The 16,160-nt window shown below is 40.6% G+C and overlaps 2 protein-coding genes across 4 annotated transcripts in view; one reads left to right on the top strand and one right to left on the bottom strand.

Annotated features, from left to right (window-relative positions):
* Positions 1–16,160, bottom strand: part of NKAIN3 (sodium/potassium transporting ATPase interacting 3) — a 352,392-nt gene that overhangs the window by 57,044 nt on the left and 279,188 nt on the right. The window lies entirely within an intron of this gene.
* Positions 5,815–16,160, top strand: part of LOC127462545 (uncharacterized) — a 193,756-nt gene continuing 183,410 nt past the window's right edge. The window contains exon 1 of the mRNA XM_051771206.1: positions 5,815–6,865. Coding sequence (XP_051627166.1) covers positions 5,843–6,865 — 1,023 coding nt within the window. The 5' untranslated portion in view covers positions 5,815–5,842. The remainder of the gene's footprint in view (positions 6,866–16,160) is intronic.

Below are 16,160 nucleotides of genomic sequence, written 5' to 3'. Positions count from 1 at the left end.
ACAGCTATTTATAGCAACAAAACTGGAGGGCACTATCTGGAAGGGCAAAGCATGCTCCCTAAGACTGGAATGAGTAATCTGTTACAGGACGTACACAGGAGTGCAGCAAGGCCATGCTCATTAAAAATGTATGTTAATTCCTTAAGCAATATTTCTCATAGCCTTTCTAACACAGTCTAAGCCTTTTACTGTTACCTTGGATTTCTCAGAAAACAGATAATAATGAAGTCTTGCAGCATTGATGAATACAGACTACTAGATCCTTCAGCTCTCTGTGAAGAGAAAATGTCTTTTAGTGGCAGAAAATTGGACCTTTATTCTCTCCGGTCCAGAGGGAGCTTTCAGTTATGCAGTCAAACAAATGGCATGTACTCCTCTTCTCTTCATTTATTCTGTTGGCAATATCTGTGCAGGCTTTATCCTTAGGAGACTGCTAGTATTATTCCATTTAAGATTAATTGAGCAAGGTTAGGAATTAAATTAATATGATTTCATTAATATTTGAACAACATGTTACAACTGCCTACAAGATTATTCATAGCTTCTTGTGCATCACAACATCATTAATATATAGTCTAAATGAAAAACTTCTATTCCAAATATGTTTGATATTATTTGAATGAAAATACGTACTGCAAGGTGAATGCACGTAATAAATATATCATTAAAATAAATGTATACGTGCATTAGCTGATTATTTAATTCCCTTTTCCCAAGTAGCAGCAGAATGAATCCATATGTGTGACACAATTCCATAAATTAGTTGCACCATAAGTAAATTGACTTTGCTTCACCTCACTAAACAGACCTAGAAGGTTAAAAAAAAGAATATTTTTACATGCTCAGAAATTCAATTACTCAAGCTCCAAACCCTAGACCTATTTATAAAAAGAAATGTGGTATTCTTAAGCGAAGTCATAATTTTAGTTTACTCTGTTGGTCCAAATACAGGTAGTAAATTGTGAGTAAGGCTCAGAGAACTCCCAATCCACTCAGCAGTTAATGTTTTATTCAGAGGAAAGATTAGATTAATTTGTTGTTGGTGTAGAAAAACAGACGTAGTTTCCCAAATTATGCACATTATGCTAAACTAGGAGTAGTTACAGAGAAAATAGGATAACGAGGAATAGGGTGACAATGTCAGCAGGATCAGGAGCTTGAGATTCAAGTGGCAAAAAAAAGCAGGTGAGTGCATTCTGAAAATAACAATCTAAGCCATAACTTTTATAATGAAAATACTTGGAAAACAATAATGCTGGGAGAGAGGTAGGTACAGGTTATAAATTGGATGTGAATATGTGCTGGGAAACAAAAGATGCCAGTATGATTTTGAGCTGGATACCCATAAACACTGTGGGCTAGGACACCAAGAGCCCCTTTCTACACAACACTGATAAAACCATAGCTGGAATCTTCCATCTCAGTATCAGAAACTGTCAACAGAGAACATTTGAGGAAAATAAAGAAATATATGCATGTGAGAAGTGGAGTTTTCACACATGGAAAGATAAAAATAATGAAAAAAGCCCACCCAAGACTCTAGAAATGGAAATATAACACTGAACTCCCGAATTTACATCTCTATACCTGAATGTATGACTTACTTAAAATGTCTTGGTTTTTCATAACAAGAATTTCTCCTCAACACTTTTAAAATAAAGTTACCTAATAAGAAAAAAATATCTTATTAACAAGTTGTTAATTCAGCAGATAAACCCAATTTAGGTTCCTTTAATTTTCATTTTGAGCTGCTGGTCATTATGCACTGTTTAGATAAAGTACTGAAATTAATAAAAAAATCTTTCTAGATATATTCAAAAATTGAAGTAGGAAAAACTAGAATTTTGTTCAAAGATATTACGATAGTGAGTAAATATTTCTTTAGCCTTTCTGCACTTCAGTGGGCCCAGAGCAAGTCATCATGTTTGTACCTCTTACAGCTGTAGCAACCATTCCTGCCTCCAGAGTGTTAATTTGGAGAGGATATCAGAATATTTCATATGCAAATATGTTATATAAGTAAGCAAAATACTTTAAAAGGATAAAAGAATCAGAAAACATTTGTGATACTGAGATAGAATGAGAATCAGATGTTTTCCCATATGTTAAACAGCGGGAAATATAGCCATAATTTAGAACTGGGTTATATGTTTTGAAGCAGACTTCTCTGATCCTGTATGTTTGTTGAACAGAGGAAATGTTATTTTTGCATCAGTGATTTACATGGATTGTTGATTTCTACCCTCTCTTGTAAGAAAACAGAGCAATGACAGAAAGGGGGCAGGAGAGCAGAGCCAACCCAGCCTGCATTTGGGGCAAGACGAAGGGCGAAAAGTTGCTCATATTCACCATTCTCCATCTGAAAATCAGTGAAGTCATGGGGAGAAATTAGGGTTGCCTAGTATTTCCGGACAGTTCCAGTTTCCTCTGGTGACTCTTTCTTAAGGACAGTGAGACAGTGAGTTCTTTGGTCTTCCCAAGCATCTTTCTTTGCTAAAGCTGAGAGGTTTGCTACAGTTTACAGCTGTAAACAGAACAAAATGTCAACATGGTTTTATCCAGACATTAGACTGAAGAGTAGTGCCTTGGGTTCATTGGGTTAACGCATTTGTAGATGGTGCCCTATTTTTTATCGTTGTTTCTTTTTTGTATTAAAAAAAAAATGTCAACTAGGTAAAGTTGGACAGTTAGAGCCCCCCCTCAAAAAAAGAGCAGAGTCTGATTAAGATCTAGCATATACAGAACTTAATTTTAATGGCAAGTACTGTGTGTGATCTGAAATGGCAGTATCATATATAAATATCTGTGTCTTGGATAAATAAAAGAAAATAAACTGCTCAATATCTTCAAAAAGTAAGTGTGGATTACTGATGAAAACAGCAGGTATTTAATTTTGTCCTAGACTTCTGGCTCCTGGTGGTCGCCACGCTGGGTGGGCTCCCGGTGGCTGCCCCGGAGAAGGGGAGTAGAGAGGCAGAACTTCGGAGCCCACAGAGGTTTGCCAGTCCAATTTGGGAGGACGGGGGGGGAGGGAGGAGGGGGAGGAAGGAGGGGAAGGGGAAAGGGGGGTTGTCTAGCAGGCTGCCCCAGAGGAGGGGAGAAGAGAGGAGGATCTTCGGAGCGCACAGAGGTTTGCCAGTCCAGTTTGGGGGTGGGGGAGGGGGTCTGACGGGCCGTGGGGTCTCAGTGGGGAGGAACCCTGTGTACCCCTATGAGGTTGTGAGTTATGCTGGTGATGGTACATGCCGTCGGCAGGGTCTCCCATGCCAGACAGGTCAAAAACGAAGGGTCAGATACAGTATATCCATGGGCAGGATGGGCTTACTAGCCCTCTGGCGACCATCCTAGGAGAAGGACAACTCTAATTCCCAAATCCAGGTAGATGGAGCTCACTTAGCCCTGTAAGGTCATCCATCTAAGAGAAGGTCACTCTAATCAAAACTACGTCCTGAGGACCTCGCTGCCACCGTCCAAGCTTGCTCGGCCCTGGTAGATGAACCTTGGGATTAAAGGTTCAGTTCCGTGCATACTGCATCTCACCTAAAAAATCCATTGTGCAGGCTTGAAGGCTTTACCCACATGTAAAAAGTCCTGTAGCGACGGGCGAGGGTCGAAACGGCAGGTGAAAGGTGCACTGGCAGCCGCAGACCCAACCCTGCATGCAGGCGGTTCAGGATATTGGTCATTTGAGACTGACCGGAGATGACAGTCTCTTGGGGCAGCACCCTGAACGACCAAGCAGCCTTTTCAAGGACAGCACTCCACTCGGAGAGGGGTCTAGAAAAGGTGGCCTAAACAAAGCTCATCTCCACCTTCACCCAGTTGGTTAACCACAGGCCAACGGGCATCTTCCAACGTGGTCGCACAAAGATCAAAAGACAAAGGCATGCACCTGCCTCCAAAGGTGTGCCTAAATTAACTCTAGCATGCTGAATCATCAGAACCATGCTCGATTCTGTGGATAGCGGACGTCCTGAGTGTCATTCTGCCCTAATTGCCCATGAACTGGCTCATCTTAACATCGACACTGCTGCTCTCAGTGAAGTTCGCCTTCACGAGGAAGGAAGCCTCAGAGAACATGGCACCAGTTACACCCTCTTTTGGTCACGTAAACCTAGAATCGAAAGGCATCTCTCAGGAGTCGGTTTCATGATCAGAAACTCTATTGTTCCTAAACTCGAAAATCTGCCAACAGGTCACTCTGACCGCATTATCTCCCTACGCCTTCCACTCCACAATAGGCAACATGTTGTCCTCTTTAGTATATATGCCCCAACTCTCCAAGATGACCCTGCCGAAAAAGATAAATTTTACGCTGACCTGCACCACCTTACCCAAAAGGTGCCTGCAGGTTATAAGATCATTATCCTTGGTGATTTCATCACCAGAGTAGGTAAGAACTTTGAAGCCTGGAAAGGAGTATTAGGCAAGTATGGTGTTGGAAACTGCAACGATAATGGTCGACTTCTGCTAGAATTCTGTGCAGAGCAACAACTCACCATCACTAATACTATCTTTCAACAGAAAAATAGTCTGAAGACAACCTGGATGCATCCTAGATCTAAGCAGACAGAGGGATGTCCACGATGTCCACCATACCTGCGTGATGCCCAGTGCAGAATGCCAAACAGACCATCAGCAAACTTAACTTCAATCTTAAGTTCAAACCAAAAAGGGGCAGTATCCCTAGGGGGAGACTGTAAGTTAACAATCTCCAATCAGGCACAGTGAGAGACAGATTCCAGGCAAACCCTCAAACTAGGCTTGAAAACCATTCCATATATTCTACGGATTCCTCTCCTGAAACAATTTGGCACCATATTACAAACAGCATCCAGCAGTCCTCTGAAGAAACCTTAGGATTCTCCTTCAAGAAGAACAAGGACTGGTTTGATGAAAACAATCAAGAGATCCAGGAATTGTTGAGGGAGAACTACTCACCAAGCACACCTCGCACTGCCATCCTGTCATGCAAGAAAAACAGCCTTTTGTCTTGCTTGCAGCAAGCTCCAACAGAAACTCTGTGACATCCAGAACAAGTGGTGGACCAATCTAGCTGAGAAAACTCAATTTTGCGCAGATACAGGTGATCACAGAGGATTCTATGAAGCCTTGAAAACAGCATACGGGCCTACATACCAGGTACAAAGTCCTACTCAGCGCAGATGGTCAAACGCTTCTGACAGATAAAACCTCCATTCTGAATCCATGGTCTGAACACTTTCAGACTCTCTTCAGTACTAGCTGTGTAGTTCAAGATTCAACAATTCAGTCCATCCCACAACAACCAGTGAAGAATGATTTGGATATTGCCCCCACTTTGGGAGAAACCCTTAAGACCATACAGCAGGTGAAAACTGGCAAGGCAGCTGGGGTTGATGGAATTCCACCTGAAATCTGGAAACTTGGGGGCCTTGCACTCCATGCTAAATTTCACAAGTTTGTGGTGCGCTGTTGGGAACTAGGCGAACTCCCATCAGACCTTCGTGATGCAGTCATTATCACTTTGTATAAGAAGAAAGGTATTAAATCAGATTGCTCAAACTACCGTGGTATTACTCTGCTCTCCATTGCTGGCAAAATCCTGGCAAGAATACTTTTGAACAGATTAATGCCCGCTATAGCAGAAGGAATTCTACCTGAAAGCCAATGTGGTTTTAGAGCCAACAGGAGCACCACAGACACGGTATTTGTTCTCAGACAACTGCGAGAGAAGTGTAGGGAACAGAACAAAGGTCTCTATGTAACCTTTGTCGACCTCACCAAGGCTTTCGATACGGTGAGCAGAAAAGGTCTATGGCAGATTTTGGAATGTTTAGGTTGTCCCCCCAGGTTCCTTAAAATGATCATCTCACTCCATGAGGATCAGCATGGCCAAGTCAGATATGGCAATGCACTTTCTGAGCCCTTTCTAATTACCAATGGTGTGAAACAAGGCTGCATTCTTACACCAACTCTACTCACAATCTTTTTCAGCATGATGCTCCAAAGGGCCACGGCAGACCTCGAGGATCAGGACGGTATCTACATTCAACACCGTACTGATGGAAGCCTATTCAATCTAAGGCGACTGAAGGCCCACACTAAGACCTTAAACCATCTTGTCCGGGAGCTGCTTTATGCTGATGACACCACCCTTGTCACCCACACAGAAGCAGCTCTGCAGCGTTTAACATCCTGCTTTGCAGATGCTGCTGAGCTCTTTGGGCTGGAAGTCAGCTTAAAGAAGACAGAAGTTCTCCATCAACCGGCACCTCAGGAAGTCTTCCTTCATCCCCATATCACCATTGGCAAATCAGAGCTCAAATCAGTTCAGCAGTTTAATTACCTAGGTAGCCTCATCTCCTCGGATGGTAAGATTGACGGAGAGATAGACAACAGGTTAACAAAGGCATATAATACTTTCAGAAAGCTTCATAAAAGAGTTTGGCGAAATAAACATCTGAAGAAAAGTACCAAGATCAGTGTTTACAGAGCCATAGTGCTGTCTACTCTTCTATACAGATCTGAATCATGGGTCATCTACCACCACCACCTGCGTCTCCTAGAACGCTTCCATCAACGCTGCCTCCACACAATCCTAAACATCCACTGGTCAGATTATGTGACTAATACGTCTGTTCTAGAACAGGCAGCAATCACAAGTATTGAGGCCATGTTACTGAGAACACAGCTGCGTTGGGCAGGGCACATCTCCAGGATGAAGGACCACTGCCTCCCTAAGATCTTGCTTTATGGTGAACTTGCCACCGGCTGCCGAAAGAAAGGAGCCCCAAAGAGAAGATACAAGGACTCCCTGAAACAACATCTCAGCCTTGGCCATATTGGTCAACATAACTGGTCTACTCTGGCCTCCAATCGGGAGGTCTGGAGACACACCATCTATAACGCTGCGGATACTTTTGAGAAAGCACGCAGGATCACTCTCGAGGAGAAAAGACAACGCAGAAAGAATCGTGCCTTGCAGAATTTACCACCTAAGGAGTCTTTCTGCTGTGCCTTTTGCAACTGGATGTGCCTATCTCATATTGGCCTTTTTAGCCACCAACGCGCTTGCAACAAACATGGGTAGAGCCCTTCCCAAATCTTCGTTCGCGAAGCCCAGCCATGATGATGAATTTTCTTCTCCATTTTACAGTCCACTCTACAAGCAAATTACACATCATAATAATTCTAAAACCTGGTAGTTCAGCTAAAAGTAGGAGGAAGAGTTTTCCAGCAAAGCCACATTATGCCCTCCAGCAAAACAAATAATTAAAGTGTGATTATTTACTGTTGTAGCAAAGTGCAGTTTGAAATGATTTTAGGAAAATAATCTTCCCATTTGTAAATATCTTTCCACAAGTCTAGAATTCTTAAGTAATTATATTTATATAATTTATATATTTATAAATGTATGAATATATCTTTAGTATATATAATATTTATATACTTTTTATTTTATGATTATAATAATATTTGTATGTATTGTCATTCTAAGAGCTCATATCTGTATAATTCAACACAAAACCAAAGCATGGACAGAAGGAAAGACTAGAATTGTTGAGAACATATATTCTCATTTATATAAACTATTCAGGTTAATAAGACTTTTTTCTTTTAATATTTTTGGAGTAGACCACAGTTTTTCCATGAAGCAAAATGGATTAAGCATTGAAATAAAGCCTGAGAAAGGGGAACAGTTTATAATATCTGCAAAAGTATTCCTACAAAAGTTTGTTTTTCCAAGGAGGACAATATTTATTAATGTAAAGTTGCAATGAAATTAGTGTCTTGTGAAAACCTTCATTATTGTTTCTTCTTTCCTGAAGATATATATCAACATGCAATTCACATGCAGGTTGTATAGTCCTGCGAGTAATTCGAACATAACAAAGCTAAGGTACAGGTCAGCAAGGTGCAATGGCCCCCTCATTTTTTCTGCTTGTAAAAGCATTTTACAAAAAGGTAATTAGGCAGAAAAGACCATAAATGTAAGAAAAGTGTCTGCATGCGTGTGAAGCACACTTCCAGATAGCACCAATATAATGAGAAAAGTTCAAACTGGGATCACTTCTCAGCCTCATTTCAACCTGCAGGTTTTCCTCAGACACTGGTCCACAGGTTCATTTGAGCATATGGGTGCTCAATTAGATGTTTTTTATGGTGCCTATTAAATTATACAAGGTGTTCTGTGCTCAAGCCTGTGAAGCACTTATTAGTATGGCGTTGTAATGGTGACCAAGTTTGATTGCAAAAGCAGAGGTTGGGAGGCTTGTTCACATTTTCTGAATGAAGTTGATTTTAACTGCCTGCCACTACACACTTAGTGCTGTTGCAATGCCTCATCCTAACACAAAATATCAAAGGCTCCACCAGCTGTGCCTACACTTTCATCTCTCTTTCAGTAACAGCTTCATCAAGAGGACATAGACCATGGGAATTCAGGTAACTGAGGAAAAGCTAGCACTCCTTGGCTCAAAGAGGCCCTGTAGGAAGACAGCTAGTCCTCCAGACAACAAAATCAGAACAGTTTTGTGCTTGACTGACCAGTGGTGCTGCAGCCCTGACAGTATGCTTGACTTTCATATCAGAAATTGCTAGCTTGACTTGATTTCCTTAATTTGTTCACCGCCCTCTGTTGTTGCTTTGCAAGGCTGCTGGAACCTGCTGCAAATTTTCAGCAGCCTGGAAGTGGCTTGGTGCTTTCTATTTCATTCGATATTTCTCTCAAGCACTTGTCTTCAAAGGGAACCTCAATTACTTCAAATCAGGCTGACAGCTTGCATGAAACTCATCTGTGAGTCTGATGTCTCTGACTCACATCCTGCCTTTGTTCATTATTAACCCTACTGTTACTTGGCTTTTCCTTTAATTTCTACCTGTCTTGCAACTACCTGTAACTCAGCAGTGAGCCAGAGAAGACACTGATCTGTGACTAATAGTGTGAGCACGCTGACATACCGTGTGACAAGTGTATGTCAACGTCAGAGAGAGGTCACAGGACTAAACCAGTTATTAACACAGTACTGGCTGCAAAGCCTAGTGCTGGGAAAGGATGACAATGGTAGTACCTTGCCAGGGAAGAAAATCCCACAAGAGATGCCCATGGGAGATCTGGTCGCCTCTCTGCACACCTGGTGATGTGTTCACTGCACAGTTACTTTATGGATGCCAATGAGCTCCCTCTGCAGTCAGGTCCTACTCAATTGACAAAGCATGTTTTCACAGAGTGAAGGCATGAGGTACAAGGCAAACCACTGTCTGCCTGAAGAAGGAATATTCCTGCTTCTAATCCACAGCGTAATTTCAGGCTTCAGTAGGCTGGTGCGTAGCACATTTCACACAAATATTTACTGAGGGATGACTAAGGTGGTAATATTAACATACCTCTTACTGGCTCACAACTGTTTCTATTCCCATTCCCAGGGTGACCTCTTTAAGAGAAAATATAACCTTCTGCATATTTCATTTACAGCAAAAGTAACTGGAAAATAATTTTGTCCCTGACTGCTATGTAGAATATGGGGAAATGGCATTTCCTATGATTGCCACACAATGTTTCTTTCATATTAAGGAATCTCTGAATGGAGAAAGTGACTTTCAGTGATTCCCTTAGTAGCAAAATAATATACATGTGGAAAGTAACACTTGTTATCAGATCAGCTTCCAGACATGAAGGAGGAATTATGTATCTGGAACCTTGCTTGTTCCTGTGTTTTGTACAACCTTTGTAAGCACCCGTGGAAAAGCCTCACAGGTGCCAGCAGAGAGATATGACTAAAAGTTAGACTGGCAAGACAGAAGAGGGTCAGACTTAGGGCAGCTCTTAGGTCACAACCTAAGAGCAGAAGCAACCCATGAAGAGGGAAGGTCATTTTATATACAATATAAATGAGACTCAATCTACCACACAGTACATGAAGTTTTTAAATTATGAGTTTTGCAAATTTAGTGTAAGTATAAGTTAGGATGATATCAGTGGTTAAAGTCTACCTCAGCTACCATGTTTTCTGTTGGGCACCATACCTCAAGAAATATTGGAGAGAACCCAGAGCACAGTAACCATGAGCACAGGCTTGACAATAGTGATAGAAAGTTACAACTGGAAGGATGAACAACAGCCAATCTGGAGAATAAAATACTATGGTAATCAGCAGGATGTATGATAGTAGTTTTCAAATAGGTGAAAAAAAATCTAGACAGATATGTAATATTTTTTTACCTGGTTCACCGAATGAAAAAAGGAGGGGGAAAATGCTCTTCATTTTTAGTAAAGAATATCTAGGTTGGAAAATATTTCTATTTTTGAGAATTGTTTGCTAGAAAACTGGAAATGCTGTCATGGCCAGACTTTGTAGAGTAGATGGTAAGAACAACTACAAAAGATGGCAAACATCACTTGATCTTGCCTCAGTGTAAAAGGGAGACCTGGTGATCTTTTGAAATACCATGGAACTTTTTTCACATATTCAGTAATGTCTTATTAGACAAATGTTATGTGCACTAAAGTCAGCCTTGTAAGCAGTAGTAATTTTTTTTTTTTTTAGCAAACATATATAGTGCTGAGCCATACTTGCAAACATTGCAGACTAGAAAAGGGTAAACTGAGAGAAGTTTTTTGTTTCCATGGCTATATGTCCAGGACAGTTGTTTACTTACCTGTTATCCCTAGCAGCTATGTCTGCAGTAAATTAACCACATAGACTGCTTTCTCATAGGAAAAAGATACAAACGGGTTAATAAGTCAATGTCCAATCATTGCTTTTTCTTAGATATTGCACCAATACATATTCCAAAGGCTTTCCAGAGTCCTGGGAGCTTGAGCAATAGTTTCACACATTTCACGTTTGTGATATGCATAAAGTATGTCAGGAAGCTAAAAGCAAAGTGTGTGTGTGTGTGGTGTATGATACTGGGAGGAAAGAACTGTGTAATTCCTCGTGGCTGTAGGTTAGATAAGGTGGGTGCTAATAACTGCCTATATGTCTCCATGACCTACTGATGGGTTGGTTGATACCAGCTGAGAAAAGGTTCAAAGTAAAGCAAAAATTCCTTTTGCATGTCTCGAAGTTGTTTCTTTGGAGGTGTCTTTCAGAAAAGACACCAAAGAGCTCTTTGCAGAAAGGCAAGAAGAAAGATAGGCAGGGGTGGTTGCTGCTATTAACTCCAGAGCTAGTACAAGAAAAGGCAGCAGGATGAGGAGAGCTGCATGGTGGTGCCTGGCAGGATGGGCTCTGTGCTGGATGCAGAGAGAGTACAGGGCAAACCAAGATGCAGGGCACGCAGGTCACAGAAAAAAAAGACCAAAAAGAATTGAACAACTCATCTTTTAATACTTCACATTAGCTCCTTTGGTGTGGCCACAAGACAATCCCCTCCTTCGCTACTTTTTCTTTTCTGTCTGTTGCCATAAATAGTCCTCTTTTCCTTGAATGTTATCTTTGGCAGCCCATGAAGAGCCCTCACAGTGGGCATGGAGAAACAGAAGGATCAAAACAATAAATCCTATGCAGGGTTTGAGAAGACAAGTGCTGAGCAATGGTTTGTGTTGCCTGCTTAGGGAAGAAAGAGTTCTAAGTATTTCTATATTTTTTAATACTTGTCCCATTTTGATAACTAGATGGTAGGAGGGTAGGAGATAAAAACAATTAGAATTGTGCTGATGCCACAGTGCTCACAAATCAACCCTTTAAGCCTTTTATACAATGATATTGATATCACACTGTGCTGATTGGGCACAAATCTTTTGGGCCTCCAATGATTTGACAGCTCGCCAGACAAGTTTTAGAAAGTATGAAGTCTCCTAGAGGCCCTATCACTTTGTTAACACTCCTCAAACCTGTCATAAGATCCTCTGCTTTACTATGTTACTGCTTTCCATCCCAGCTCTTTTATTTTGCTTCCATACTTGTTTGTTGATCCTGCTAAGTGACTGTTAGTCACTCAGAGGGACTTACACTGTCTCCAGAGAGAAGTGGTAGCAGCATTGGTAATGGGAAACTACCCAGAAATACCTGTACACATAACAAGCTGGAGCAGCAAGGGGTCACATCCAGCTGCTCACCCACATTTCATCACAGAGGTGACATTGGGGTGAGGTGGTCTCAGGACAGTAGTGGCAGACACAGGGAGGCTGGCGAGCCAGGTACTGTAGGACACCTATGAGAAGGCATAGTCACTGCACCTCACTTCTGGGGGAGGAGACACAAAGGTTTGCTCACAAGAAGGGTAAACCTGAGGTTTTTAAAGCAAGTATTATGGTCATGAAGATGGCATACTGTATGCATACACAGTAATAACTTATGAAAGAAAAACACATCGATGAAAATAAATCCAAGTTTACCCACAAGAAATCTGAAGTTCTGACACATCTTCATCCCCACAAGAAATACTCCTTTTGACTCCCTGAGACAATCAAGGGTTTCAGCACTTAATCTTAATAGCCCTCTTCTCTATTACAGCCATATTCACATAACTAGAGAACAGGCCTTAAAGCATATGACTGAATAAACCATTTCCAGCTAATAATTATAACTCATACAATCAAAAAGCTGTACAGGTAACTGACTACTTAAAATTTTTGTGTGGAAGACTGCCTGAAGAACTTTCTTAATAAAAACAGTCTATTCACATAAGTTTTGCAAACGAATCTGTAAAAATCACAATCTATTCACATAAGTTTTGTAAACGAATGTGGGAAAAACCTATTTGCAATTATTGCTGCTAGTAGTTGGCCCGTCTAAATATTCTTTCCAATTTAACAGACCCAGGCTGTGATTGCACAATCACAGATATTAATGGTGGGAAAAAACCATAATATTCTCTTCTCTAGCTGAGTACAGCTGTCCTCTCTCTTCGTGATGTACTTCCTAACAGAAAACCTGAGGAATTTCTACAGTGTCTATGCATTCTTTCAATGATCCGTGCTTGTCTGGTCTCCAAATCTTCAGTATTGCTTTAAGCATGTCTACTCAGCTGAAATTGTGTTAATGACAGTAGGTTTTTTTATTGCTTACTTAGATTGATGCTTTCTTTGAAGGTTGCTTGCTAATTTAAATCTTTGCCTGGTAGTTAAAAAGCAGAGTACATGCTTGTATGGCAGGCATCGGTGTTCTGTCTGCTTCGTACCATGCGTCTTGCTTTGGCTTGCTGTAAATCATAACTCACAGACAAGACCTACTAAAACTTGAGTGAAGGAATGTTCAGAGAAAATCAAAATGCCAATTAGTAAATGACAGTCAGATGCAGTATGTTCTTGCTTATTCAGGATTATAACTATTAAAATAAATTTGTCTCAGTATCTAAACCAAGCGGGGTGAGTGTCACTAAATTATCCAGGAGATCTGTCAAGTCTCCAATTAACACTGACCACGTCTTGTGCCTGTGTGACAGCAGCCCGCTGTCAGGAAAGCAAAGTGCTGAAAGCAGTGACCCACTCTCTCGAACAGACTACTTGTATTCAGGTACATATCACTGGAGAAAGTCTAAGCACACTGTCCAAGCAATTGCTCACCATAGAAATAAAAACAGTAAAGAGTGGGAAAAAATACCTTAGAATATCATGTGGTGCATACTAGGAACCTGGCCACTGCTACAGTGCATCCTTCTTCCATTGCTGTCTTATTTTACTTATTGGTAGAACAGGGTGCTTCTGTTTGCTAAGCACCAGTATTGTGCTTACCTGGACAAGTACAAACAGAATCACTCAGCCAACACATGTACATCAAAGAGTTTGATCTGGGAGGTGCTCATCACCTTCTGAAGATCTCAGATATTTTTTTTAGAATAAGACAGATGAGAGAAAAGTTACCAAAGACACTACAAAGGAAAAAAAGAATGATAGTCTAATTTGCCCCAGATTTTACAGTACGTGTCATCCAAGCAGCAACTAGTAATTCTTTTTAGCCTTTGTATCCTTTTTTTTACTTGAAAAAGAGTAAACAACAATTAAACTTCATATGAACAGGTATGAGATAGCCCAGTGTCAATTACTGTCTACATAAATGCATAGAAGAATAGTTAAGAGAATTGGGGTATTTAAAAATTGGTACTTAATTAGTAATGCTCTTTCACTTGAGTTCACTACACTAACTGTAGCTAACACTTAACCCAGAAATGTCAGGCTACATTAGGCATGAACGACAGTTCAGGTACTGATACAGAAAGGTGCTTAACACTAACTCTGAAGGATGGATCAAAATATGTACAAGAAATAGAGCAACTGTACTTTCATATACTTTGTAAATGTACCGCTTGGAGTCAGTTTATATGTCTTCTCTGAAGAGCACACCTCATGTTAGAAGCCTCTTCATACATTTTTCACTTTTCTGCCTTCTCTATGAGCCCTTGCTTACTTTACCTCCTCACTGTCATCAGCAAAAGATGAGGCAATGCCGTTCAATCACTCCTGGAGGAGCTGCTCTGAGCGACCAATTTGCTGGGCCTTTGCAACTCACCTATGGGGCCAGTGCAAGACAACTCTGAGGGATGAAGCCTGCTCTGCATTAATATAGAATCTTAGAATCATTAAGATTGGAAAAGACCTCCAAGATCATTGAGTGCAACCATTGCCCTAGCACTGCCAGGTCCACAGCTAAGCACAACATCTACATGCTTTTTTCATACACTTCTGTGGATGGTATTTCCACAATTTCCCTGGGCAGCATGTTCCAATACTTGACCACCCTTTCAGTAAAGATTTTGTTTCTAATATCCAATCCAATCTAATAATAATAATCAGAGAATGAACATGCCATGTTTAAGAGAAATAGGTGAAACAGGACTCCACCAGATTTCTCTGTAGTCAGAGAGTAGAAAAACTGAAGACTCCCCTTCATCTCTTCCTCCCTGCAGACTTCCAACTCCTTCTCTACAATAAGGATCTCTTTGTTTTTTCTAATTGGTAGGGTGAAACATTTTATCTCAGTCTCATTCTCAGAAAGGTTTCAATAGTTGAGCTAAGTTAACTTCAGGTGTTAGCATACTAGGAAAAATTTTAGGCAGAATGTTTCAAACTTGGTAGAAGTATATGACAGTGGAAAATACTTTGTAAGGCTCGCAGCCTTAATGACAGTGATGACCAGGGATCTATCTACACTAGCAAGCAGTGCAGACCAACAGATACAGAACTGTACAGTCAATCAGGTGGACCTGAGAATCTCATACCCAAGCTAAAGATATATCGGGTTCTTCCGTTTTGGTTTGACTTTACTTTTAGACTGACTCTGGTCTGATCCCATCAGCTGACTGATTATTTCAGGCTCTACTCCCATCAGCTGACTGACTGTTTCAGGCTCTCACGCCTCATGCATCCTCAAGGAGCTACTTTTCCAGTTCAGTTTCCTGCAGAGGGAATCCAGTTAATGTACTTGGAAATGTCTCCCTGATATGAACCACAGCACAGTAAGCTGGGATGGCTGAGAGATGTGTTGTAAAAGCCAACTCTCATCAGAAACGAAACACAAATATAAATTATATAAATGCATGCTATCAGTTCTAAGGATAATATTGCAGGAACTGTAACATAAAGTTATCCACCAAATGTTAACCTGTTCCCATGAGTTCAGCAGAAACTGGAACTAATGATATTTGCCTCTGTCCATCTTCAGAATGGAACATATGTGACATGATTGATGAGCAGAAGAGAAATGTCAAAACAGGAACATCAGTGACTTAGTCCTCAGTTCAAAACAGTTGACAAAAAATAGTCCAAAAGTTGACAGGTAAAAGTGGGAAGAGAGCAAATGTCTTGGTCTACAAAGAGAGTAAGTTACAGTCTATTTTATGAATAAAGGTGAATCGTGGCAAGGTCAATGAGAGAAGCATGAAAATTACTCTCAGTTGAAAGATATTACTAATAAATTTTACTTGAGCATAGACTTGTTCATATGATAGTATCAGAAACCAAATGAATGACCCATACAGGAACAGGGTAACTTTGCAGACCATAAGGGTCACTGAGTTAGCAGTTAAAATTCTTAAAGCCATTGTACCTGTAAAAATTCAACCAATAAAGTTCAATTTGATCCTCAAACTTTTTTTAAATTTTATTTTATTTTTAATTTGTGTCCTTTCTTTTTCACTAGGATTATTGTTCAGAATGAACTACTCATTTAAAAACTTCTAATCCACACAACCCAACTGATGCTGCCTCAGGTCAAAGCTCCTACCTTAAATCC

The sequence above is a fragment of the Manacus candei genome, unplaced genomic scaffold (assembly GCF_025592945.1).
Source record: "Manacus candei isolate 608988 ecotype Guabito, Panama unplaced genomic scaffold, ASM2559294v1 h1tg000008l, whole genome shotgun sequence".
NCBI classification, from domain to species: Eukaryota; Metazoa; Chordata; class Aves; order Passeriformes; family Pipridae; genus Manacus; species Manacus candei.
The sequence above is the reverse complement of the archived record's forward strand: the minus strand, read 5'-3'. Positions and strand labels throughout refer to the sequence as shown.